Below are 27,871 nucleotides of genomic sequence, written 5' to 3' on the forward strand. Positions count from 1 at the left end.
AATAGGTTGAATATGATCCACAATATCCGTAAACGACAATCGCACGTTTGTATTTTGATCCTGGTGGCTGTATTTTTCGTTATAAACGGCCCACTCTGGCAAGCGCTCGGAGAAGGCCCAGCTTAGAGCACGTGACATCCAACGCAATCGTGACGTAGGTCGTCTCAAGACGAGCAAAGCTACGGCGAGGCTGACGTTGAGAGGATGGCCTAGTCGTTCCAGCCACCGAAGCGGCTGCTTTTGTACGAATTTTGAGTGACGGGTTAATCTTCTATAATCTTCTAGGGGGACAATAGCGACTTCTGCGACACACAAAAGGGATTCTCGGGAAGAGGGGAGTTCCTCCTTCCCCCCTTCTCTCGTCGTGGCCGGAGACGAGACGACCTCCGTCACTAGCTGTCAAGGTTCCTAGAGGAGCATTACAAACGAGGCGTTAGCGACATCCACCAGGTGCTCTTTGCTAATCGTTTAATTCGTTTTAAAATTCCTTTTCGAGACTTTTTTTAACAAGATATTGGTATGTTCCATGTGATACTGCTCTTTTGAACACATATAGACCAAAAAATGAGCTCCGAAATTTCGTTGTAGTATCCCTTTAAGATAGAAATTTTCAAACTTTTCGAGCTTATACTTCGAGAAATATTTGAATTTTTTAGACTTGAATATTAAATAAATTTGAAATATTGGGAATTTCCTATCTGTCAAAATATTCGAAATGTTTGAAATGAAACTTTCAAATTCGAACCTTAGCAAGGCTCGAAAATTTTGAAACCTTTTGAATTCGAACTTCGGGAGGTTCGCGGCATCCCTAGCTGGAATGCACAGTCTCCAGGCTTCCTTTTCCAGAACGGCCATGGACGCGCATCTTGGAGCACTTCAACCAGCATCTTGCTTGGTTGTTCTGAGGCTTCCTGTTCTTTTTGTTTCAGGCTCGTTCCCAGCTTTAACACTTTGGTGCTGTTCACATTGTTCGAATGGTTGTGAGGTATCATCGACCAGAAGCGTGTGACCTGGGTGACATACAAATTTGAGGAACCACTGCTCTGTACGCAAATACACTAGACAACTTACTGAACATTTAGTACTAGCAGGGTTTTTTTTTTGGGGGGGGGGGGGGGGGGGGGAGGTGCCTTCAGAAAAACAAGTTTGGGGGGGGGGGGGGGGGGGGGTGTTGTACACATTCCCTAGGGTGTGTGTAGGAAAATCACAGTAACACTTGGAAAAAAAGTTTTTTTTTTTTTTTTTTCACTAACTTTGATAATGGATGAAGTGTAAAAACTCCGCAAAGCTGAGCTAGCATTTATGATGGGAAATCATAGAGACACCGAGAGAATATTTTAATATTATTTTCCTGTTCGTTGCATCCGACACTGCCACTGAATCCATCTGTTTTTTGCCTGTTTCTGTACATAATCATAGCTGTCTAGTAAAACTTTGGCCTTGCCCTTTTTGGCTCTATGCTTTTTGGATGAAATCACCTCCATCATGGCCAAGAGAAGCGATTGACGGCTATCACGGCTATATAGCGGCAGCAACTTTATATCGTGATCGCTTCTGACCACTGAGGGCGGGCAAGTGACAAGTTATTTGCAGAAGATGAGCGAATGACGATCCAACATTGCAGCGGCAAAAGCCGAAGGAGTAAAAATCTGCGTGCATAAAAATGTTCAGTCAACTGCACGATGTACTACTTGTTGGCAGAAATGAAGTCTACAAAGCTTTAAGAGAAGACATGTTAAAAAGACCAAATATCTACAAGGCATACCCTTTAAGGATAAAAATTAATCTACAAGACCAAGCCTTACAAAAAACATATTAAAAAGAAAAAAATTCAACAAGGCTCGCTTCACAAATATGTCTGAGCTTTTCTCTGCATCTGTCAAAAGGCTGGCGAGCTATTCTCCGCATCCGACGACTTTGCAGTGAGCTTTTCTCCGATGAGCATTTCTCCGCGGTGAGCCTTTCACCGGCTAGTTTTCCCATAAAGCTTTACCACCACCACCAGTCCACCACCACTCGCCGCGGTAAAAAGCTGTGTAGTTCTGCCACACACAAGGTAGGTGGCGCGAGTCACCGCCCAATTTGAAAGATTAAATAAAATTCATAAAAGTTTTTATCCATTAGCAACTGTTCGTTGGTCTATTCATTTGCTAGCCTACTTCCTTATTTGCTTACTTCCGGAACGGCACAAACGCAAATCTGTCAGTCGCCGCCATTTGCACACGAGAGTGTGTTGCCCCATTTCTCCGTGTTTGAAACAGAACCGTGTTAACCCCTAAAATGTCGGCTCACGAGCAAATGCGTCAAATGCTGGACCAGCTTATGGGCACCGGCCGCGACGGTAAGTTATTTTAATGCGCTGTTCGTTCTTGGAAGCGCCTTCGATAGCGTGGTAGTTCGTCTGCGGGCTTCTGGCCGAGCGGACATTTGCCGTCTTCTCTCTATTGTTTTCTTTTCTTGTATTTGTCTTTATCATTTGTAACGTGTACAGAACGACAGCTGGAGCTCTCAGCTCGCCACGTTTCAGCTCGGCCTTTCAGTATGCGCACCTTTTATTTAACGTCTCAAGTCGGGGCGGGCGACTGTGTGTTTAGGCTTCAGATTTTCGCGAGTGAGCGATTTTTAGGGCTGTGGCGCTCGCCGATGCGGAAAACCAGTGTTCACAAAATAACAATAAAAAAAGAAAAAGCGTTAGTCTTTTTAACATTGCGAAATCATGTAGCTACCAATATGCTTGTTTTAGCGCTGAATTTGGACAGCTATTCAACCTTTTCAACAGTACTGAGTAGAGGTGTTGGCACGAGTAAAAGCGCGATTGAGTGTTGCGCTCTTGAACATTTTCTTGCACGAAATACAAGAGGTTAAGCAAGGTAGTGAATGATCGTAAGGCTCATCAGCCTTTCTGGCGCAGTGGTGCCTGACGCCTGGTGACCCAGTTTTCGTCAAGATTAGGCAATGTATGGAACGTTGAAGGCTGAGATGGCCGAGATCACTGCGACGCGGAAAATAGGACAAGTTTTTCGAGCATTTGACGCCTATGATTGGGTAACAGAGGAAGGATGTTCAGTCTTTTATTCTTCTTTTCGCGGTTGCCTTTCAACGAGTGCATGATCATTATCTGCCCCTTTTTTGTACTAGTGAGGCCAAGGTAGACTAGGGAGCATATGGTATGCTGTTTGCAATACCCTTGTTGCTATTGCAGTCTTGCATGTTTGGCAACTGTTGCTAGGGTAAACACGGCCTAGTATTAAAACATTAATGCGAAGTATTTTTAATCACCAATCTAGCAAACACTTAGAAAACGAGTTTTCGCCCGATGGCCCATGATGTTGCTGCGGCCTAGCTTGTATCACCAGTGATCGCTCGGTCAGATACAATTTTTTTTTTCCTTTTTTCATCAGTCGTAGTTTGTATAACCGTTGGAAAGCCTAATGATGTATCGCCCGGGAAAACGTTTTTGATTATGTTGGCATTGTTAGGGGCATATCATCAATCACAAGCATCAGGAAATTGGAGCTACTTAACTCAGGCACGTTGCAAGGAAAGCAAATAGCTTTTTTTTTGCACTGCATGCACGTAACTACGCATTGTGGAAAGCTCCTAGTTCGCTCGACCAACGTTAGTGGTTGGAGTATGGTGGCAAAACTTCTCAAGTTGATTTTATTTTGATTAAAAATAAAGTGCCACCTGTGAGAACGTGAAGACGAATGGTGATCTATGCTCGTAATGGCTGTTATATTCTCATTTAAATTTCCTCTTGTTTTAGTTAAGATAATGCAAAGCTGTGAAGATTTGGGATGTCACCCCAACTGCTAGTGGTACATTGGGTGGAGTGTAAGCACTTTCTATAGAGGGCGTAGTTTACTCGCATATTGCTAAAGGAGGATGGTATTTGGTCACACGTGTCCTGTACATTGCCTAGTCTGGTGACCGGGGACAGCGGGCAACACTGGGCAGGAAACTGCAGCAGATGTTGCACATCGAAGTCGTCAAAATTTTGAGGAGTATGAATAGTCCTATAGCTGTAGCAAAAACATGGCGCTGACGGAAAGGACCACGTGATTCATATCCCTTGGTACATTCCTGGGTTTGGCTGTGGAGCGGAACTTCTCAGATAAGAGTCATTCATATAAAGACCTTTCATGTGAGGATCATTTGTATATGTATGATATAAGTATAATATAAGAAATTTTTATATGAGGAAGCTGCTATCTTACCTGCTGCGGTGTTTTAGGGTCCTGTACAGTTTATAGCTTGAGGAAGCAAAGGTGCTAGAACGCTTCAAACTTGGGAAAGGAACTGGTGTCTTGTGGTCAAGTTTGTTTAGAGGCAGATATGGAACTTTAACATGAATATCCACATGCAATTGACCACGAACAGGTTTGTTGATATGGTAATATTGAGGCATGAGTTCATACAGTTAATTTTGCAAGCTTCAATGTAGAAAGTGCACAAAGCAAGTTAGAACCTTCGTTTATGTGACTGTTTCCTTTCTTAGTGGAGCTCGCTATAAAAGTTCTAATGGAGCACGGCATTCTTTTCTGATAACTTTATGCAAGACGTTTTAAGCAATCTCCACTTTCACAAATTTGTTTCAAGCTCTTAAGCATTTGAGTCCTTAAATGAATTGGACCAGAGTTGCACATGTGGATCGTCTGGTTTGGAAGATAGCCACTGATGAGGGCACAATGCTCCAGATTGGTCTCTTCACTCTTCGAGTGACCAGACACGAATATTGGATTCCCGGTTCAGGCAGAAAATAGCTAAAAACAAAGACCCAGCATTAGTTAGCAACGTAAAAGAAGCCATAACTGACGTATTGTTTAAATCTGTATATAGTCGTACGACTATATACAGATATAGTCCTATGACTATACCTGTATATATACATATATACTATATACACATATGTGTATAAAGCCATAGTGAGGCGCCCATTGTACGAGAGGTTCCGTTACATACGAACCCAGTAGGGCCAAGTCCACCAACGTCGTGTGGGCAGGCACAGCGTTGTGAATGAACGAGCGGATGGACGAACGAACGATTGATGTTGGTCGTAGCATTTGGGAGAAATGCATGGTGACTAGCGCCACCTAGCCTACGGATTGTTGGCAGACAAGAGGCCCCGCCTTCCCCCTCCCAGTTGAGGAAAGAGCGGCGGGGGAAGGCAAGGGGGTGCTCTTTCTTTGGCCGTGGTTGGGGGGCAGGGTCGTGTGGCTTGTCTACAGGTGGTGTTCCCGTGTTTTTCCAGGCGAAGCACTAAAGGGCCTGGAACCGGGAGAATGTAGTTGTTCAGTGCTGTACTTTGCGTGAGTCCCTTGCTGTCTTGCTGACATATATACCTACGTGCTCGACTTGCACCAATCTTTTGGCCAGCGCTGCCGCCTTCCGTCTCTCGGCGGTGCCCGCGGATCGTTTTCTTTTTCTCGGTCGTCGTTTCATTGTTTTCATTGTCATATTTAAAAAAAAAAATGTTTTAGTAAGTTTTGAAAAGTTACAAGATTACCAAGTTATTTTTTTTTCCTCCACTTAGCTTGCTCGCTATGAAATCGTGGCGTAAGCTTACTTTTGAATTGCCTTTAACGTCTTTTTTTAAAAAGGAAAAAATGTACCACATTCTTTACTGTTCTGGTGGGAGGGTACAAGTCTGCATTCAGTGTGTTTCCTTCTAGCTTCACGGGGGAGGAGTAGCAAGCCCGTTTGGCGGAGTGTCGCCCTCTTTTGGAGAGTGGCGGTACCCTTTAACTCTGGGGTTTTTTGAGCACTGTGTCTCATGGCCGGCCTCGCGTTGCTTCTCCCGGTGTGAGCGGGAGTGGGCCAGTGAGGCAGGGGGTCCCAGGAAACGTGGATTGTGGCCCCGAAATGAGATATCGGGCTCGTTTGTACTTTTGTGCGTGCTCCTTAAGCTCTGGTCGGCTATTGTACCAATCTTTACCTGGAATTTGAAAGGCAGATTCATTGCCAAGTAGGCACAAAGTGAAAAAAAGCAACTCTGGCAGCTGTTCCACGTTTCCCGGGGTACCTCGGCCTCGACCGATTGGGCCAGGCCTGTGCGTATGTGTCTGTTTGGCAAGGAGGGCCGTCGCCGCCACCTCCGTTGCCGAGTCCGGCGCCGGCGCCCCCTCCCCACCTTCCCCACACACTCCTCCTCGCACACGACACGAGAGAGAGCGCGCCTTTGGGGGCCACCGAGCCGTAAGTTTTTCCGGTCGCGCGTCGGAAGGCGTACGTAAACCCTCTATCTTTTTTCTAAACAAATGAACCCTTTTTTTGTGCTGGTGAGGAGCACACACCTTCCTTTTCTCTATGTCTCATCCCACGGCAACGCACGCACACGCCAACCGGGCGGGCAAACTCGGGGGAAGAGAAAGTGCAGCGCTACTGCTACCTTCAGGTCAAGCCGGGAAAAACAGTTTTGGGTACGTCTTTAAAAAAAAATAAAGAAATGGAGAGAGACGGGCCAGGAAAGCTGGGTACGTCCTTCGAAAGAACTTTGTTGTGCCTTTGTTTTGTTTTTGTTGAGAATTCTTTGCTTGCTGCCGGTACGAATCTGCTGTGTGTCATACCACTCTATTTGTCCCCTCCCCCGCTCCACTTCACGGCGGGGAAACTGCGAGATCATCGCTGGAGAGGTGCGCGTGAGTTGTCTGCAGTCGGTGAGCAATACGTCCAGGTGGCATCGCCGTTTAGGACATTTCGTTCATTGACTGGCGGTTGTGGCGTCATCGCGACCTTCGGGGTCTCCGGTGTATGGCATGACCACCGTCATTCTAGATTTCTTACCAGGCCTCGTTTATGCGGTGCTACTGAGTCGTCGAAATTAATAGCGCCGTCTACACTTTCTATCGGCCGTTCCCGTGGAGCTGAAGGAATGCCAGTTGGGCCAGCTTTTTTGACCTGCACGTTCGCCATCTGCTCCTTCTATCTTCATTCGAGGAACTGTATTTTGTCGGCTACCAGAGATTTCTGGCTCACTGGAATTGCAGACGGGTTTTGGGAAGGCCTCTCATCATCTGTCAAGCCAAAGGTTGAATGGTCTCTCTTCTATTGGGGTTGGTGAAGGCTCCTGGCTAGCAGAGGTGAATTGTTCTGTCCTTGTTTTCTCAGCTTTTGTCGGACGGTGTTTGCGAGCTCCCGGTTGTGTTTCTCGGAACCTGCGCAGCTGCTGTTAATTTTTTTCTTTGTTTCGGTCTTTTTTGTTTTTTTTATAGTGGGCAGCCAGCTGTATGGGCACAGCCACCTGTTTACTTTTGTCTTGGCTGTGTCTTAGTGGAGAACTAGTACCGTTGTGTGTACCTTGAGTTCAAATAAGAGACGGTCTTCTGCGCAGTTCTGGCTGTTAGGTCAACGGAAAGGTGTCCAGTTTTTTCGATTGCAAGGAAGGCGTTCGTTGGCGGTGTAAAGCTGTGGTTGTAATTTTTTTAAGTTTGGACGAACCAATTTAAGCATTTCCTGCTTAAAGGGGCCCTGCAGTCATATTTAAGCGTCTACCTTTTTTGCGGTTTCTACGTCTCTTGGGGTTAGGGCAAGCCAGCAGGCACGGAGAGGGTAACTAAATATCAGTGCGTCATATTTTAACCGAACGACACAAAACCTCCTCCACTGACGGGGGCGACCCGCGGTACCGAAAGCGCGCGATATGTGACGTCTTTGGTCCTGGGCTTACTACTGGTCAGGGCCGCTAAAAGCTTTTTAGTCTAAATACAAAATATAAGTGGCACAAACCGTTTCAAATATGTATAAAAGTAGTTTTTGTTCAGTATTTTAGATCAGAAAAGAAACAAATGCAGTTTATAAAGTACGGAAACAAGAAATGACCCGTCGACATACCCGCCACCAAGCGGTGGAAAAGGCAGCGCATACTAGAAAGGAGTAGTGGGATCAGGCGCCGACACGGAAAAATACCGGATGTACGCGGCGGCGCTGCAGTCGTAGGGACAGGAAAATCTGACCGGCTCCGAGCGTTCCGAAGGCCTTCGACGAGCAGCTTTGTCTGGCGGTTTGGCCGTTTCGCGGTATGGCAGCGCAAAGTGGCTTCCATTCTGAACTGATCTTTACCCCGTGTTTGCTGTCGTTTGTGGCAAATGAAGTGTCATGCCGAACTAGTGTTTAATCGCGCAGCAAATGCAATGTGAGTCGCCCTGGCTGCCTGCTGCATACAGCCTATCCAGAACATGCTTTAGTGGCGCCCTCTCGCGCCGTCGACACGGAGTGTGGCAGCCGTGAGCGCTCGCATAGCTCACTACCCCTCCTCTAGTTCACTGCCACTCAAGCAACCAAGGACATCATGAAGGAGGTTATTTTTTGCTTGTTTTTGTAATTTTAATTTGCCTATAACTTTTAAAATAAAGCGAAATTCGAGAAAAGAAAGGTTTCATTAAGTTTCTACGTTCAGTGCGCTCAGGTTCGGAGCAAAATAAAAATTTTGTAAAAACGTAATTGCAGGGCCCCTTTAAGAATAGCTTACGTTCAGTATTTGTTGAACGAAATAAACACTTCTCAAAGATTTCCTAGAAATTGCTGCGGCGTCTCGTTCAGGCTACGTTTTTCACCGCATATGTGCATGCACTAAAAAGAAATAAAAAAATGTTATCATCCTCTGATCTTTTGCAGTAGAGGATTATTTGCTCTCGTTTGCTTGGACTCGGCAGTCAGTCGTAGAAAAGTTTAAGCGTCAGCGTAGCAATAATTTCCTAGAGCATACTACACAGCCAGTGGACACAATTTAAGAAGAAAAGATATGAGTGGGCAGAAAAAACGAAACCGCCTCTAACAAGAATAATTTCGAAGCTTGCACATTGCTGGTCCAGCTGCCACATTGAGGATGTTGCTGGCGACTTGGGCTTGTCAGTAACCTTACTGTTTACAGTCCTACGACGCGCCCTTTAAGTCGCAATTGTTCTTCTGGGGAATCTGTCGGCGAATCAAGTCTCCTTTTCATTCCAATTCACTCGGCTCATTTGCCAGTTGCTTATCACCGGCCTCGTATTCGGGCCACCCATTGGCTCGTTCGGTTCCTATCGGTAGCGCAATGAGGCAGCATTCCATTGTCCGACCGGACGTCCCACATTGGGCGATTCCGACGTTCCTTCTCCGAGGCTTCGTCCGGACGACGAAAGATTGATTTGAGCGGAGGGGGGCGGTTTCCCGGTACTTGTGAGGTCTGCCCCGCCTTGCGTGCGACCCCTCGTGACCTGCTCTGCGCCCCGTGCTCGGCGGCCCTCTCTGCCCTCCGCAGGGGAGAACAACCGCTACAAGGTGCACTTCACGGACCCGAGGGTCTGCAAAAGCTTCCTCCTGGCCTGCTGCCCGCACGACATCCTGGCATCCACGGTGAGTCGTATGCCGCGGGACGAAGCGACCGGACGTCGAGATTTAGGCGAGGCGAATTCTCGCTTTTGGCGGCTGCGGTTTCCGCCGTTCCGCGGCGTGCTTGTGGGATGGCGTTTTGTCCCGCTTTGGCTTCCCCAAGCCCCAAATAGACAAAAAGATGTGTTACTTAGCCAAGACAATCATCTTTGGTTCATCACCCTGCAATCCCAAGTTTCGCTGGTCACAAAATCTAGAACTAGCAATTTTACAACTTTTTTTTGTCGCACATTGAACGTCATCCGACTCCTTATTTCTACCCGATTTGCTTGTGATTTTAGGTAAAGCAGTTGCGTTTTCTGACTTTATTAAAAAATGGTTGTGACACAGTTGCGAAATATTGATTGGGTAGTCTTCTGACAACCGTATTAATTCGCCTGGCAAAAAATGAAGAAAAAAAATGGGGGGCGTTAGTATCCCTTTGAAGGGACACTGACACCCCCCAAAATAATTTGTTTAGCTTTTGCCCGGATATCTATTATGGTGTCAGAAGACGACCCAATCAATATTTTGCTACAGCATCACATATATTTTTAATGGAGCAAAAAGAAATGCAACTGCTTGGAACCGGAATTGAAACTGGACTGGGGCGGAAGCAGAAATATAGAGAAGAAAGTTACCTGAAGTCACGTGGCTGTGCTACTTTTTTTTTTATTATTCAATCAACGTATTTGCAGCTTTTAAGAAGCCACAAAAAAGGGGCATCATATTTTTTGTCCTTTTGGTATTGAGTGTGTGCCTTCGATGACCCGCCAATGACCCACGATTGATTATCTGTGGTGGTTGTGTCTAAACCATAGAAAACGGCACTTGACCACGGAGAAGAGAGTGAGTGCTACTCAAATGGGCCAGTTCTCGATCGGCTGTTTTCAGGCAGAAAGACAAGGAATTTCGAGCCGCATATTGTGTTCTGTGTAGTTGGGCTCTGTGTGTCATGTACAAATAAAAACCTTGGCGAACATAAATACCCGTCAGTGTCCCTTTAAAGCGATGCTGGTGCTGAAGGTTAATTGGTGCATGCAGTGATGTGATTGCTGCGCCAATTGCGCCAAACTGCGCCTATGGGCTAACCCTGCTACATCCTGCTACATTTTGCCAAAATATGGGTAATCTGCGCCAAGCCTGCGCCAAAGGACCGATTTCGGTCGCCTTTCAAAACCGAAACTAAACTGAAAACCGCAATAGACCGATCTCACCAGCTAGTTTGAGTACGCCACCGCTGCCGACGTGCATCATGGGAGCTGTAGTCTTTCTGCACGCGTGATAACCCTGCTGGAGGTCTGCGCGAGCAGAGCACGAGGCGGCATGAGCTGTCTCATGAACTGGCGTCTGCCTCCTACTACTCCTACGAACTACAGTTATGGCGGCGTCACGCATGCGTGGAACGCTTGGTGAGATCGGTCTATCGCTAGGTGAGCGCCACCTAGCGTGAGCTAGGTGGCGCAAGCGGCTCCTGACACAGAGATACCCTGCGTGAATCGTCCATCCGGTCCCCCGTTGTATAGTTTTCCCCGCTGTCTCGCGTTTCGCGCCCTCGTCGTTTCAAGAATCTCGTCTCGCGTCTTTTTTCTAATTTTTTCAATGATAGACGTGGGCGTGTGCGGACGCTCCGACGCTAGTGTGCCGGGTGCCAGCAATGTCGTCATGCTGTGAAACAAAACCACGTCTTTGCGCGGCGAGAGTTGCTTTGTGAGCTGAAACGCTCGCGCTACCACAATTACTGTGGTCGCGCGACATCGGGTGTTGCCGTCCCCACGTCGCTGCAGATATGGCGCTTCCTAAACTTATTCATCGACATTCCTGTCTTTGTTTAAATCGTACTCTAATACAAAAATCTCTCTTTAACTCAATGACTGCTTGTCGAAATATTGATTACCTAGGTTTTTTTCAGTAGGCTTTCTTTTGAGAGAACCCTGGTACGTGAAAATATGCCGTGAAAGAAAGTTGGTGAAGAGAAGTGAGCTAAAGCAAAGAAGGCAATGTCTGCACGCTGAACCCGCACAGCGTGCTTGTTTGTCTCGAGTTCAGTCGTTGCTCAAAGTGCTCCAAGAACTTTTTGACCCTGGCTCGCTATGTCTTGTATCGATGCGCTCAGGTTTTTTTTTTTTTTTTTTCTGTGTGTTCAGCTTTGTCTTGCCTTCCGGCCTGGCAAGCACGCGCCGCTGGACTGTTTTATTTTTATTTTGTCGCATGCTGGACAGTTGCATTTTGCGTACTACGACTACGACCGAAGCACCAGCGGGACGCTTGCAATCCATTGTTTTACGTTTGCTTACTTTTGATGAAAATCTGGCACGTCGGGAACCAGTAAAACGGTAGCATGCGTTCTTTTCGGAATTGCTCGGCAACGCCTACAATACACTTGTGGGATGTCTCAGCCGTAAAAACACAAACAGCGAGTTCTGTCAGAACACAGCACGAAGTGCCTTTCGTTTGTCCGCCACTTAAAACGAATATTTTTAGCTCAGAATATCTGCTCCAAAAGCCACTTTTGCTGCTGTGAAACACCGTTCTGGCTGCTCCAAAGGCCACTTTCGCTGCTCCAAAACACTGTTTTGGCTGCTCCAAAAGGTGCTCCAAAATGGTTTAGGCCAATCACATCACTGTGCATGGTATGTGAACAGTACTATCAATGTAGTGTCTACATAAATGGAAAAATGAATACTAATGTTCTAACCAAAAGTATTAGATCCCTACGCCAAACAGTGCGCAAACTGTAAGAAAAAAAAATGTGCACAATGTATACGAAATTGCAAAAAAAAAAAAAAAATGCTCACCCGTCTTTTTTGATACATGTCCCACTTTGGGCGCCCAAGTAATATGGTTACTTTACCTTAGGAGGCACTGCGATTTGTCAATCTAGTACTCGTAAAAGCTGCTCGTTTTACCGATGCGCCCTTGGAGATCCATTCACCTCATGAGACAGACTACAACTTCATTTGTCAGCGGCAGGGCCAAGCATTTTCTGGCTTGCTTCGCGGTGCAGACGACGAAAGCTACACTTCTAAATTGTTTATTTCCTTGCATAAAATAAAACCCTGTAAAACTAAGATTTCGATTGCGGTTCAAGTCCTTCGGATGATTCTAACAAATCTCGTGTGTTCTTTCCTGGGGTGACCCTGATGAACTTGGTTTCTTTGCAAAGTTAGCTTCCACCATTTGTTTGGATTGGGCATCAGTGTGTTTCCGTGTCCGTGACGGTTGCTGCTTGCGTTGTTTTGAAAAGAGTGCGTAATTGTCTGATGCAGAGGATGGACCTCGGGGACTGTCCCAAGATCCACGACCTGGCTCTTCGGGCGGACTTCGAGAACGCCTCCCAGAAGAAGGATTACTTCTACGACGTGGATGTGAGCGGACCATGCTGCGTCTTTGCGAGTCGTTCTCGGATAACGTCGCTGTTACCAGTTGCCAGGCCTGCTGCCGTTGCAAGTTTCAGTGCCAGTTTACGTTGTCACTGTTACTTGTCGTCAGTGAACATTTTCACTTATCACTGCCAGTGTACCATCATTCGTATGCTATCACCAGTTGCCATTACCATCTGTCATGGCCTGTTGTCGGCCAACATTTTTGTATGCTGCTCTGGTTTCTTGATGTTTAGAGCCCTTGGCCAGGAAGCTGAACAGACGGTTTACTTCCTGTGCATCATTTGCTGATGCACCTGTAAAGCCCTGTGAAAGAAAAGCAGTAGGGCTTCTAAGTCGGCTACAAAACGTCAGCTGAGTAGAAAAATTGTGTTTATCCTTGTGAGCCTAGGCGACACTCAAGACCAGGGTGGAGAATAAAAATCAATGATGATTTTTAATTCTCTATTCTGATCTTTATTCTCTATGAAATATAAATATAGCTAAAAAATCAAGCCATCCTTGTTTTTATATGGTTGGGTTTATATGGATAAAAAGTTGCTAATTACAGTCGGACCTCGTTAATTCAAACTCAAGGGGAACCGGAAATTTGTTTGAATAAAGCAAAGTTTGACTTACCGGGAGTTTTCTTACATAGACATGCATAGGATGGGACCTGCATGTTAGTTTGAATTATCCGAAAGTTTGAATTAACGAGATTGGACTGTATACTATACTTTAGATTGCAATAAATCTTCCAGATTGTTTTCAATCAATCTGTCATGGCTAGTGATAATTTCCATTTTCTAGCCTTGATGATTTCAATCAAACTATTTAATTTAAATCAAATAAATCTATAGTTGGTGACAAGTCAAGAACGATGTGGAAGCTCCTCCCACCCCTTTCCACTTCAGCGGAGCGAACGGTGGGGAGGAGGTCGCCTCCTCTCCCGCGTTCGCACTACTAAAGTGGAAAGAGATGGGAGGAGCTTCCACTTCGTTCTTGACCTGTCACCGACTATAGCTTAACTTTTTATTGTTAAGTTGGAAAGGTCAGGACCCTTTGGGGAATCGGGTCATCTTGCAGGCCATGGAGCACCTCCAGAATTTCATTGGGGAGTGTGACCGGCGAACGGAGCAGTCCAAGAGGCGCCTGGCGGAGACCCAGGAAGAACTCAGCGCTGAAGTCACTCTCAAGGTGAGCTTCCCTCTCCTCAAGTCTCAATGACTCGATAAATTGGATTTCTTTGCCCGCTATTTCTTGAGCTGTATGTTGGTGGTCTTGTGAAGAGTAATGCGAAATTGTTCCCGATTATAGTATGAGTGGCAACTGCGGTAGTGCGATTCGACGGTCCACCGATTGTTCAGGCACGCTGCTAATAGACCCTTTCCAAAATTTGGTCTGGCAACTTTGATCACCGTCGTCGTCTGCGCTACCTAACGGCTGTCGTCTGGCGACTTGCGGAGGAAGAGGTCGAAGATGCGGCCGAGACGAACGACGCAATGTCTATATTCGTGAGCTTATTACGGTACGACACACAAATTCAATTCCAGAGCTACGTAACCATTCGTTTCTAACCGGTCCAATTGGTCTATACACGATCGGCACTGAAGTCCGTTTATGTATAGAATTGTATTGAGGGGTTTATGCGCGTGGGCACTGTGGGCCGACGGGTTGTATCTTTTGTGACCATCGAAACCAAGATGTAGAAAGAACTGCGCACCATGAACATATTCTTGTCTGCCGTCACCCCGCAAAAGTGACGGTGTCATAAATGCTACACTCTAGTAAAGTATGTTGCTGGGCTGTCTACGCTCCTGTCCTTGTCTCTTTTGCACTTGTTTAAAGGGACCATGAAATGACCTTTTTACTTTTTCCAGATAACTTTTACATTAAACCGTCAATGTTCACTGAATGCCGAACAGGCATCCGTTTTCGTCTCGGTTTATTAACTTTTACACAAAAAATTATTGAAATATCGACTTTTTCATTCTCTCCAACTGACCGCAAAAGAAGCCGTGACGTAGACCGTTTCCGGAACCGGAAGTTCTCTCGGCAGTAGGAGAATGGGAGTGTTAGCGGCAACGAGTTGGGGTGCACCGGTAGGTTTTACTGCGCTGATGTCACCGACGTATTTCCTGAATCGGCGCCTCTCATCGCCGCATCGCAGCTGAGCGAAATTCAATGAGATATGTTGCGCTACAGCGACAGCATGGGACTAGTCCCATACGCCGGTATGCCTGTTGGGAAGTGCAGCGAGTCTTGTCACCACCCCGTCATTGTTGGCAGAAGGGCCGGCCCGTGTCAGTCGTTTGCAAAGCGACGTAGATGGCGTTTTTCGCGGCCTCGGAGATGCAGGAGCGAGCCGACGTTAAAAAAGATGCGTTTGAACTACGAGTGTCAGCAAGAGCCACGTAAATACCTGCTTACACTCGGAGCGGACGCGCGCGCTTGATGGAAGTCTTGTATTCGCGCTGTTGGTAAGCGCTTCGGGACCGTTCTTTTACGATTGCAACTCGATACTGACGCGACACTCGGCAAAGAAAGGTTGGACCGGGGTCGACACGTGCAGTCTGTCAGAATAAAAATGGCATACCAATAACAAAGTGTACATACCGTGTTACGAAGGCAATCTATACGGCGTTTATTTCAGCTCTATATCACACAAAACAAGAAGATAGAATCGACGAGAGTCCCTTTTCGACGAGTGTTCGTCAACACTGCCTCGGAAAACAAGGGGAAGAGATTGACCTCCTCACCTCTTAATCTAGAATTGAGGTCAGTGATCAAACTATAATACGGGAAGGGTCCACAAGGGTCGCGCGGGCATATTCCATTTAGCACGCCAGCCGGTCGTAGGCAGACGGTCTTGCGACGAAGCAACGCAGCGCCGAGTCGGAATGCCTGCTAGGCCTATACGCTTCGTCGGAGTCGGTGAATCCAGCGTTCTTGTTCGTCGTGGTCTGTTTTAAGTACTGTTTTCTTGCTGCTTGAAGTCGGCACGCGCGGGAAGAACACGTAGAAAAATAAACGTTCAGTCAGTCAGAGTTTTGAGAGGAAGGAAAACAAAGAAAATAAATGTTCGTCGGTCGCCGTCACCCAAGTAACTGGCGGCCCTGCCCTACTGCGCACGCGCAGTAGTTGCTTCGTTTACCACACGATAGATGGCGCTTGGCTCTCAGCATTATCAAATTTGGCAATTTTCGCCACACATCTCTAATTATGCTACAAAATGTGGATCTGAATATTATTTAACAAAACTTTTAGGAAACATTCGCCGGCTATTTATTGTTTACGATCGCGGTGCTGGTGAGGTAGGCTCTTACCCAATAGGCGATGTGGATTCGGCTGACGTGCACCGATTCTGCGTATGCATCGTAGTGAACAGGCGAAGGAAGGAAGGCGCAAAAGAGTCCAGTTTTCTTTTAAAAGTTCTATAGCAAATAATTTTTTTTGGCTCCCTATTTTTGTGTTTTTGTGTTTCTTTTCACACCTTTTACGACGTGCGGCGGATGAAACTCGATTTTAAAATCATTTCATGGTCCCTTTAACTTGTACAGACACACTAGTAGATGTGGCAAACACCCGTTCTGTCGTAGGTCAAGACCCCACGGTGACATTCGCGTTCGCTCAAAACTTATTGCCGAGGCTTCTAGCCCCCAACCTCCGGAACCACATTGTTTCGTAAGGTTGCTAAAAGGTGTCACTGACTCGCCGCCACTGCTTGGCAAAGTGAGTTTTCATGTTGACTTCTGTTGTACCAGATATCTTGTGTTCTTTGACATTCGTTTGCCATGCTGTACCTCACCGCTCACTCGATTCGAACGATATATGATCGCTCTTCTTTGGCTCAATTTCTGCTCATCTACTTCATTGTGCCGCCATCAATTGAAAGACCTTGCAACCTACTCGTAACTTTGTTTTATTTTGTAATTATTATAAGGTAACAAGTTTTTTTCTATAGGATTATAGAGTGCACTATAGAGGAGACTGCTGCAGTTGTTTTTGGGCACTGAAAGTAAAGACTTGGTGTTATTATTATTATTTGCCACTTCAGGAACTTTTGCGATGTGTGGGACAATAAACACGCCGGTCGAAATTGCGTGCCAGGCACCACGCTTTTGGTCGTCGATTCCTCCTGTCAATTGTTCAGAGCGAAACGTTTCGAGGCTCTTCTTGGACGTAAACGTCTGTCTCCTTGCAGCTGAACCGCGTGCACGAGCTGGCGGAGAGCATGGGCAAGAAGCTGGCGGCGGCGGAGGCCAAGGGGGCGGATGGGAACGTGGAGGAGTCCCTGAAACTCCTCGAGGAGGTGGAGGACATCCGCCGGCGCAAGGCGGAGGCGGAGCAGGACTACCGCAACTCGATGCCGGCCTCGTCGTACCAGCAGCAGAAGCTGAGGGTGTGCGACGTCTGCTCGGCCTACCTGGGCATCCACGACAACGACCGGCGGCTGGCGGACCACTTCGGGGGCAAGCTGCACCTGGGCTTCATCGCCATCCGCGAGAAGCTGGACAGCCTTCGGCAGACGGTGACGGAGAAACGGGAGCGCCAGCGCAACGAGCAGCTGGCGGAGCGGGAGGCGGAGAGGAGGATGGCAGGGGGACGGTGGAAGGGGGCGGAGGGAGGTGGGGAGAGGGCTCCCAGGTCGTCGAGGAGCCGGAGTCCCCCCGGGGGAGGAGCCAGAGGCGGAGGAGAGCGGCCCGTGAGGCGGAGGTGAGTCCGGGAGCGGTTTTCAGGTCTTTTCGGGGCAGGGGACGGCCTTATCCGGCAGCGGGTGTGGTCCCGAATTTGCGGTCGTGCCTCTTGTGCGACGTACGAAAGGCGGTCTGAGGACGCCGTCTGAGGCGCGGTTCTTCCTTGTTTGGTGGTCCTGCGGCATTGGTTGTGCGGAAACTGTCTGGAGACGTGTTTGAAGAATAGAAATGTGCGAAGAGAACACGTTTCGAACGTGCTTGAGACATGTGCACAGGTAATACTGTACTGTCTGCAGTGAACGTGGCGTCTTTTGTACGATGTGCGAGCTGTGAGACACAGGCTTGAAGGGGTCACGAAATGACGTCAAGTTGGAATGTTCACGACTTTGCAGAGGCGTACCGGTCCTAGTCTGGCCCAAGCATACTCGCACGGACCGCCACCAATTCGGAAGCTTCTTTGTCGCGGGGAAATTGCGAGGACAAAAGGGGACGATCTGTTTCAGTCTTGTCTTCGCAAAGCTCGACGACGTAATCGTGGGACTGAAGCAACCTTTCTGACGACAGGCGAGCACGGCTCGTGGATCGGACATGAGAACTGCGTGAGTGCCAGACTTCGGTTCGTAACAATCGATGCCTCGGCAGACACCCGGGTAGTGGCTCGTGTCCAACCGCTGCGGTGATGAGAATAGCCGAACTCTAACGGTGACTGGAGCTCAGCTGCGTTTTCTACTGTGATCAGCGTTGCCAGCACAGGATGGGCACGTGACCGCATGCGCCGCTTGTTCTGGCTCTGAGTTGAGGGGATGAACGATGCTCATATTTCTCACATTTTTTTTTGGCGACTGCCATTGCCTAGGCGGAAAAACTAAGGAAAGTTTATTAACGTTAAAGAACGATTTTGACTAGCACTTAGCGAAAGTAGAACAATTGTTTCATGGCTCCTTTAACCCCTTGCCTACTAATAACGAGTGTCACTCGTGCCGCCATTCACGGACCATAAAACCCGACCACGAGTGTGACTCGTGTTTCGGTTTCAGAGCTTGTTTTGTGAGCTCTGCGGCAGATGGCAGCACTACCCCTGTTGCTCCTGTTTACCTTGGGTTCTTTTCTTGTTTGCTTTGCTTTTTGACAGAGAGAGGGCGCTCCATTGACAAAAAATAAGCGCACTATTGTAAGCAAGCGTGCCAAAAATATGTCTTCGGCGCGGAGGTCTGCTTTGGCGGACGAAGATATACAAAGACTTCTTTTTGAAAGTGATGAATGCGCCAGTATTTCTGACGACGAATCCTGCTGCCTTTCCGATTACTTGGAATCCGATGAGAGTTCAACGCACTGTGAGAAAAGTGTTGAAAACGATGCGAATCCTGGAAGCATTTCATCGACTTCAGCGTTTGCACGTCAGTGGAACTGGGAGAAGAGGGACAACCAGCCTGCTCAGTCCACCTTTGTAGAAACCCCAGGTGTGTCAGCAAGGGTTCAACGCAGTCTTGGTGAGAAGACAAGCGCCTTGTCGACCTTTTCCGTGTTTGCAAGTCATGATTTTTGGGCGTCTGTCTCTGCTGAGACAAATCGCTACGCCGAACAAGAGATGGGCGATGAGGATCATCCCAAGAAATGCTATGAGGAGCAATGGTTTGACACCACTCCGGATGATATAAAGGCATACTTTGCCTTGTGCATCATTATGACGCAAGTGAAAAAATGAACTGGTCCAAGAGGTCCATAGTGGAGACTCCAATTTTCGGCAAAACGATGTCCTATGTGAGGTTTCTGCTAATCTCTCGATTTCTATCATACTGTGAAGAACTACTGAAGAAGAGGAGGCGACCAGAAGTCCTGGTATAGAGCACGAGACTACGCCTGAAAGCCAAGGAAACGTTTTTCTTTATTTTGACGCAAATTGCTTGATTTAAATAAAGCTTTCTGTACGATCTTTAAAGAAAAAAAAAATGAGTAGTCAAGGGGTTAACATTCCATGGATGTTGTAACGTTGCATGGTTGGCCCGTGAATGTCGTAAGGATGTCCTAATGTAGCACAAATGCCTCGTGGATATTGTCGGGACATTCAAACATTGCGTGGATGTTTTGGGGACATTACCAGGATGTCCACCCGTCAAACAAAGGTCCTTTGAGGCTAGCCGTCCACCTACGGATACCCGGGCGGCGAGTTCGAATCCCGGCCGAGGCGCCCGCTATCCGATAAGGGCTCGTTCAACAAGAACTCGGTTGGAAGCGAACGCAAACGTGTGAACGGGCCTTTAACCATATTCGTTTTTACTCTGCGTAGAGAGGTTCTTTTGTAAGATTGTCGTTCACCGTCGGTCGGTGCTCCCGGGGCTAAGTGGGGTTGCTTGCTCTTGTCGTTTCTCCAGCAGGTCACGGTCAAAGGAGCGCCAGCGGCGTTCGCGGTCGGACTCCCGCGGCGCCTCTTCTCGTCGGGCGTCACGAGGTTCGTCGCGGGAGCGCAGACGGGACCGGAGCCGCGACCGCTCGCGTCGTGACAAGGACCACAGGCGGTCGTCTCGAAGGTGAGGAACGGTCGGATCCGTCGACGGCGGAGTCAAGACTTGGCGTTAAGAATGCACGTGTGCCGACGGCGTTTGTACGAGTGCCAGGAATCGGTGCTGTTGGCGCTTTTTTTTTTTTTTTTTGGTTTTTGGACAAAAGCGGGGCGACAAAATGTCCTGAGTCGTCGCCACAGTCTGTACTTGGCATCAATGTTTTCGGGTGGCATTGAGGCCGGTGTAGTTTCCGCAAGGCTGCAGCAGTCCTGCACTGCCATGCGAGGCTCTTTGGCACATGCTTGTGCGAAGGAGACGTCGAAGGTAGCCGTGAGGTTGCGCAAGTAGCTTCGATGCTGTCTGAGCACCGTGGAAACCACCGGTAGGTTTGACAATGTAGCGCGGAAAAGTTGCCTCGGACAAACGTTCAAATGGATTCGTTGACAGTACAATTCCTTACCGACTGTTCGGATTCTCGCAAAGTCTAAATAAACATTTATTCCAAAAAACTGAATTCGGACTAAAAAATTGCCGTTGGCACTTCATGTATTAAACGGCTGGAGAAATTGGTCGATAGTTTGCTGGATAGCGTTTCGTCTCTTCGCGATCGAATTGTTGTGCATTTCGGCGGTCCGTGTCGAACAGCTGCACGATTGTTAGCACGGAGTGCGCCATCCATTTCTGTGGACTTGTCAAACGTCACGACAGCGTCTGTCGTTCGACAGGCTTCCCAAGGGCACGGCACAAAATGAAAGCGCGAGTCGAACCTAGCCGTCAACGCAGATGTCGAGGTTGAGGGTGCTGTTCCGGTGCCATTCGACTCTGCCTGCAGGCGACGGCCGAAGGCACGCGCAGAAAGGCGGCAGATAGTGTGCGGATGTCTAGACGGTCACAATCTTTTCGTGAGCGGCACAAAATTAAAGTGCCAATCAGATCAACCTCGGCAATGCGAAAAAGAGGCGATGATTCTGATTGTAGCCTCAGTTCAGCTTCTGTATTGCATAGACGGCGCCTCCTGGTATAGAAAAATCAAGCAATGAAGTGTACGTTGTCCGCATTTTCAGGCACTGTTATATGTTGACTATGGGGCAGGTGCGAACGCAAACGTGTGAACGGGCCTTTAAAGGGCAACTCCGCTTAATTTCAAAAATTTCGAGATAGTGGCCGATTTTGCTTTTTGAAGCACTCCAAAACAATCCCCAATCCTTTGTTTCGCGAAAAATATAATCTTTTTCGTGTAATTTTACTCTAGCCATGATTACAAACCGAAACCGAAACGGTGGCAAAGCCGGACAACATTGTATATTCGGCATCACTAAGCATGTACACCCACGTGATATACAAGGGAAGGAGCTCCCCTCTTATCAGGATCCTCCTTTGTGCCTCCTGGATTAGCAAAGGCGTCGCTATTCTCCTCCCAGAAGATTATAGAAGATTAACCCGTCACTCAAAATTCTTAGAAAAGCAGCTTCCCTCTCCTCCTTTTACTTGGTGTTCAAAAGTATGGGATGTAACACAAGCCGCGCTCAACGAGGCGATCGGCTTATCAGTAGTATCAATAGTTGAGCGCCGGGCCGGCCGAGCGCGTCACTCACGTCTTTCACGGCGCTGGCGCCACCCGTGCTCTCCCCAGAAAAAAAAAATTGAAAAAAAAAAAAAAAAATCTGTACATGCTTGATGACGTCGCGGACGTGCCAGGAGAAGGAATTTGGAGGAAGCGGAAATGCAGCCGGGCAGTGTTGTCTGGCCCGCACGTCTCATCCAAAACCAGCGGATTCGTGCTTGTCGAACTTTGACAGCGATTTTAATGAATTTCTAGGCGGAATTCCGTCGTAATATTTGCCATGGGGGTTTTGTAGATGATAACAAAGAGAACTGTATAGTTTTGCACTACTGGAAATGAAGCGGAGTTGCCCTTTAACCATAATCGTTTTTACTCTGCGTAGAGACGTTCTTTTTTAAGATTGTCGTTCACCGTCAGTCAGTGCTCCCGGGGCTAAGTGGGGTTAGTTGTATAAAACTCAAAATGATCAAGTATGTCTAAAAGTTTGATGCAAACAAAATCTTTGGAAACTGTGTTCGTTGATGAGGTGCAAGAAACTAGCTACGAAGCGCCGTTCAGGCTATCACTATTAACACCTATGTGCTGCCGCATTAAAAAACTTGTGGCCTATGCCGACATGCATGTTCCATGTATTGTGTTGAGTGCAGCTAAATGTCTATCAATTTGTAATTATGGTGCCTTGTCACATTAAGTTTATTATCTAGTGGCTTCTACAGAGCAGGTCAGAAGTATTAACTGACTCATGGAGCAAAGCCAGCATTGTCTGTAGCAGCGAAAAACTGCACCAAAATTCCGTCTGTAGCAGCGAAAAGCAGCACGAAAGTTCCCATTGGCTGAGCGAATTGGCAGCTAAAGTCCTATTGGCCAAAAACCCAGCAATGCAGATGCTTGGTCACAGAAGCCGTGTAGCCGGCAGGGTTCGCTGAGCCTGCGTAGTCGGGGAGCGGGATGTCACTGCCGGAACGCCGTGTGGAAAATGAAGACGTGGCGCGCTGCTTGTAGGAATGCGCTGCGTCTAACGAATACTTTCGCATTCTTACACGTAAGCAGTCTTCGGTGTCTTTTAGTACTCTCCTCATATCAGTATGTCTTTAGTCTGTAGTCATGTTTACACTATAAGACTGGTATTACATTACAGCAACACTTCGTATTTATTAGGTATTTATTGAGTTAAATTTTTTCTTATTAACGATTTTCCTGGCGTCAACAATCTCTACCTGGCTCCTTCGTTAGCGCTTGTTTGGCACTTGATAGTGTGCATGCCATATGGCAGTTACGCAAATGCAAAGTGGGTTACACTCTACGGTTTTTGTTGCGCGTCGGAACAGGACTGCACCATACCCGTATTTTTGCTTACAGGGGTTCTTCCCGTGAGAGGAGACAGGAGCGACAAGACAGCGAGGAGAACCACAGGTTTGACAAGTGATGATCCCTGGTGAGCATTTTTGTCACACATAGTATAGAGGGTGTAAAGAATTGTGGTATGTTAGTGCTATATCTTTTTTAATTTTGAGCATTCCTGCATAAACATATTTTTTCTTCAACATTTTTTTTTTGTAGATATGTTTTTGGAGTAAGATTTGTGATACATGATTTGTACCGTCTTGTGTCGCAACATCGGATTATTCTATTGAAAGCGAAATTGCATGGTAGAATTTTTCTAAGAGCTTTGTTTTGCCAATTATTTTCCCACATTTGCTGCCGTAGCTGATTCTGCATGTTGGGAAATTGCTGCAATGTTATAAAATAAATTTTTATGAATAAACAGTTTGTTTGGTTGACTATACTTCGTTTCACAATAACTTGGCGAACTGTGGAGGCTAGGGCCCCGTGACCCAACAAGAGCATCAAAGCGAGGCACGTGACCCGACGTCATGGGAGCATTTAGGCCTGTTTACACATACAGCGGAGCGCTACGTGAGCGCTCCAAGGAGCGCTAATGTGGCGCTTCCTAGCGCGTGACTTAGTTCTAACATAGCGCGCGATTAGCGCTTCTGTAGCGCTTTGTTAGCGCTCCAGTAGCGCTCTGTTAGCGCTCCAGTAGCTCCTTGTTAACGCTTCAGTAGCGCTTCTTGTACCGCGGTGCTGCGGGTTAGCGCGTGCACTGCCGTACCGGTTCCTGTGGTTGGGTGTGCGTCAGCAGCACCATGGCGGACATGGGGGATGCTGAAATAGAAATGCGACAAATGCTCTTAGGTAGTGCATATGTGCGTGGACGGCTTAACGCCCAGAAGAGCCTTCTGGGTGCGCAAAATCTTTCGCCATCGAGACACCGAGGGGTACCCGGCGAACCTTGTTCCCAGGCTGAGGGACCGAGACGCAGAGCTCTTTTGAAGGCGATTATTTTTAACTGCGTGTCTTTGAAACTAGGGTCATGCATATCGAATAGAAAGCGATGAGGTCGTACCCAACCAATTAGTCGCTCAGAGTCCACGACTCTGAATCGCCTGCCCGACCCTTTGCTTGGAAAGCGGCTGTTTTACTTCTTCTTTCAATGCAAAAAAAAAAAAAAAAAAAAAGGAATCGGCGTGCACGCGCTGTTTTGCAACAGCAAGCACGGCACAAGGAGCGTGAGAGCGCTAACAAAGCGCTTCTGTGGCGCTAACAGAGCGCTCCTGTAGCACTAACAGAGAGCTCCTGTAGTGCTAACAGAGCGCTAACAAAGCGCTTCTGAAGCGCTAACAGAGTGCCACACCACGCGCTAGGAAGCGCCACATGAACGCTCCTTGGAGCGCTCACGTAGCGCCAACTTAGCGCTCCGCTGTATGTGTGAACCGGCCTTTTGTGTCACTACGGCAGATGCGAGGCCCGGAGGAACCGTCTGTCGTCTGCTAGCCAAGAATCATCTACTCAGAAACAAACCAACTTCAGATGAACGTCCACTGCAGCAACATTTCCGTCCGCTAGAATAGCGAGCACTTCAGGAACTGTTCACGACACAACCATACAGTCAATTTAGTCGCGAATCTGCGACGGGTGCTAATGCCAGGGCACCGTGGGATCTTTTAAGAGGAAACGGCCGATTACACGGCTGCCATCACCCACCGGCAATCACAAACGGCCACAACGCTACTACAAGAAAAAAAAAAAAAAAAAATATCTGGAGCGGATACGGATGGTGACGTCCCTTTTTGGTTTAAATATAATTGAAACTCTTAAATTTGTGATTATTTATTCTTTACTCTTCGTATCTTCTCGTTAGATATTGAAGGGCACGAGTTCAATTATCGTTAAAAGAGAAAGAAGCCTAGAACTACTTTTTGTCGGGAACGGCGCTGTTGCTGTGGCGGTTACAAGGCCCCATGGCCTCGACCATGGAGTGTTATCACATGTCTTGCTCCAGCGCTCTTATTGGGTCGCGGGGGCCGCAGCCTCCACGGTTCGTCAAGTTATCGTGAATTGGAGTTTAGTATTATCAGCATCACACGTTTTGTAGAGCAGTTATGTGCAGTCTATCTTATGACCTAGTTTTTTGCACAGTGTGCTAGAGTTAGCCTTTTTTTTTTTTTTTTTTCAAGATTAACATGTAGAAATAATTCAGAAATGCCATTGAGGAATGTACATGTAAAACATTTACTTTGGGTAACACTATATTCCTTTTTTTTTTCATTTCTTTCAGTTTTGGACAATCGAAAGCTGACCAAGCGACGATCGAAGACGGTGATTGCGTTGTACATATTACCACATATTATTGACAAAAATCTCCCCCTCATTTCATATCTATTGTTTTTTCTTGTTTTTTTTTTCCTGTCATGCTCTCCAAACAGTCTGTGCAAGTTGACTAAAAAAAATAAACGTCTGGCGAATCAATTTTGCAGTTTTTGGCAAAGTCGGTTATGGTCGTGGTACTCGCAAACTATCCCGAAAGTTTCTTGTTTGTCCGGGAACGTCTGTTTGGTGGGGCCTCAATCCCACCAAGCACACAAAAACACTGCTTACAATACGGATGTGCGATAGCGATTTTGGAGTTCAAAGCAAACATTTCTTCCATACAAGTAATTTTGAAGTGAAGCGAATAGTTTGTGGCAGTCAATGCAGTTGTGTCTCATTAATATGGACAGCTTTGTTTCCCAGGAAAATTGTTCATAATAGTGAATCAAGGTCAAGATCACGAATAACGAAGTGTGGCCACAAAATCGGTTTGTTCGGAGCAATAAAAATGTTGAGACTCTCGAGTTGAAAATTGGCATTAGAGGATGTTTTTGTCATGTTTTAAAGTTTGCAGCTTAATGCCGTTAGCACTTCAGAAAAAGCGTCGTTGTTTACCCTTTTGCCCGCAGTAACAGCAAAACCATGACGCAGGATGCATTCTAGAAATAATTCGAGGCTTCTAGCTTTCATATCCGCGGTCTCCAGCTGCCCATGGATGCGTCGAACGTGTGTTAAAAATGGGTGCATTACGAAATCGTCCAACGCTTCGTACAACACACCGGTTTGCTCGCAAGCTATCTCGGAAGTCCCTGCTAAATTGAGCATTTTAAAGAAAAAAAGGAAAAAGACGACGGTGATGCATGTATACTGTTTTCGTCAGTTTTGTTTTTTTTGTCTGAATTAAGGGGTGACACTGGCTAGAAATTTAACTTCTGAACTACACAAGTGATTGGAATGAAATTTGCAGGGAAGATTTGACATAAGATGTAGGTGTGAAAACTTTCAGGTTTTTATGAAAATCTTGCATAGTTGCATAGGAAGATGCATCACTTTTTGTTAAGAAATTTATGATATGCAAATAAACCTACTAAGCATCATTTTGACTACTTGATTATAAAGTGGGGGATGTGGTATTTCGGGCTATCTAGTTTAAAACTCAAATGTAAATATTTCAGGATGAGTCAGTACCTTAAAATATGAGATGCATATCTGTCCTATGTCAATTTCTAAAAATATACCGTAAAATACCGGGCAAGCGCCCACTTAGAATTTAAAGATAATCGCGAAAAAACGGGGGATGGGCGCTTGTCCGATCATCAGTTTTACATATAAATGTACTGTGCATATTTTTCATATCTTAGAAATTTGGTAATGGGCGCTTAATGTACAATGGGCGGATGCACGGTATTCTACGGTAGTTTTTTCTCAATGAGGACTTTGTCTTCTAACAAAATAAAATAGATAGTCCAATTCCCCAGTTAATTTCAGTTCAGAAACATCTCAAGACCGGTTATAACAAAATAGCGGCTGCAGCGAAGCGATCGTGATTTCCCATTCCCTTTTGCACTTCGTTAACTGAAGTCAGTTATAACTGATATAGCAAAGTGATTTCCGATTCCCGTTGACTCTGTTATAATCGGTCTCGACAGTATCAAAATACTTTTACCTTTGAACAAAAGGTTCCTTCGTATGAAATTTGCAGCAAAAAGTGGAACTGAGAAAAATGCACTCGAACATTGTACTCCTTTACTTTGTTACTGCCTCACAATGTGTTGAAAATATTTTATGTCAACGTTATTATTTGGCATATAGTTATCAAATTTACTGCGAGGGTGTATAATTAGTTTCTAAAACCAAAAAGCTCAAATTTGAAACATGAATTTTTTTCAAAAATGTCTGAATTTTAGGCTTATTTAGGCCCTTGATGGGGAACTCCGCTCAATTCCGAATATTTCGGGATAATGAGTGATTTCGGATAAAAAAGCCCTAGTAAAAGACAATACGCAATTTGCTTCACGAAAAATGGGATATATATTTTTAAGTCTAATTTTAAACACTATCAGAAATAGAAACCGAAACATCAGCTCCGTCCGGCAACATTGGCCTCGGGCCGCCAAGAACATGGCTATCACGTGGTACGAGATGCAACGTGATACCTTGCGCAATGACGGGCGGGATTGGGGAGAGCATGTGCAAGGCGCAAGTGTCGTGTGCACCGCACTCTTTACCATGTTTTGGTGCCAACGACATGTGCATAACAGTGGCATTAGTCTGTGCACGTATTGTCCGTAGCGTGGGCGAAACTCCGAGACAAAAATCACAAGCGGTGCGGCGACGACAGCGGTTGTGACGCAGGAGACGGCGGGGCAGCCAGACTGCTTCCAAGAAGCGCGCTGCGCAGGCGCCAATCACGTTGACACCGCTGAGCGCTGAGATGAAACGTTGCTGACATCACCTGCTATGCTTGCCCGGAGAAGTAAAAACAAGCAAAAGGGGGCAATGGTGATGACGTTTAGCTCAATGTTGGCTTTGCCCACGCCGTAGCCTTGACTGCACTGTTTGTGGCGCCTCAATTCGCCCGCTAGTCGGCCGATTTCAGCAACTTGGTGCGTTGCGAAGTTTGCCGAGCTGTTTTAAAAGCATTTAGACAGAACTAGGTCTTAATATCTGATGCTTCGTAGGTGATATTGAAAAGGAATGCATTGCTTTCACAAGAACAAAAACGAAGCAGAGTCGCCCTTTAAAAAG

At 46.8% G+C, this 27,871-nt stretch overlaps 1 protein-coding gene across 2 annotated transcripts; it reads left to right on the top strand.

Moving 5' to 3' along the window:
* The first annotated feature begins 2,141 nt into the window (after window positions 1-2,141).
* On the top strand, window positions 2,142-26,220 carry LOC8028599 (putative RNA-binding protein Luc7-like 1). Of its 2 annotated transcripts, XM_040206582.3 has the most exons (9): window positions 2,212-2,341; window positions 5,252-5,309; window positions 9,239-9,333; window positions 12,618-12,716; window positions 13,797-13,907; window positions 16,915-17,426; window positions 19,780-19,935; window positions 22,832-22,907; window positions 25,092-26,220. In XM_040206582.3, exons 4-8 carry the CDS (start codon window positions 12,621-12,623, stop codon window positions 22,896-22,898), a joined length of 942 nt encoding a protein of 313 aa, XP_040062516.1. In that variant the 5' UTR covers window positions 2,212-2,341; window positions 5,252-5,309; window positions 9,239-9,333; window positions 12,618-12,620; the 3' UTR covers window positions 22,899-22,907; window positions 25,092-26,220. The 2 variants fall into 2 exon arrangements, with proteins under 2 accessions (XP_029836947.1, XP_040062516.1); XM_029981087.4 differs by lacking the exon at window positions 5,252-5,309 and having other exon boundaries at window positions 2,142-2,341.
* Window positions 26,221-27,871: the final 1,651 nt, after the last annotated feature.

This window comes from Ixodes scapularis, unplaced genomic scaffold (assembly GCF_016920785.2).
Source record: "Ixodes scapularis isolate PalLabHiFi unplaced genomic scaffold, ASM1692078v2 PGA_scaffold6__148_contigs__length_123643588, whole genome shotgun sequence".
NCBI lineage: Eukaryota > Metazoa > Arthropoda > Arachnida > Ixodida > Ixodidae > Ixodes > Ixodes scapularis.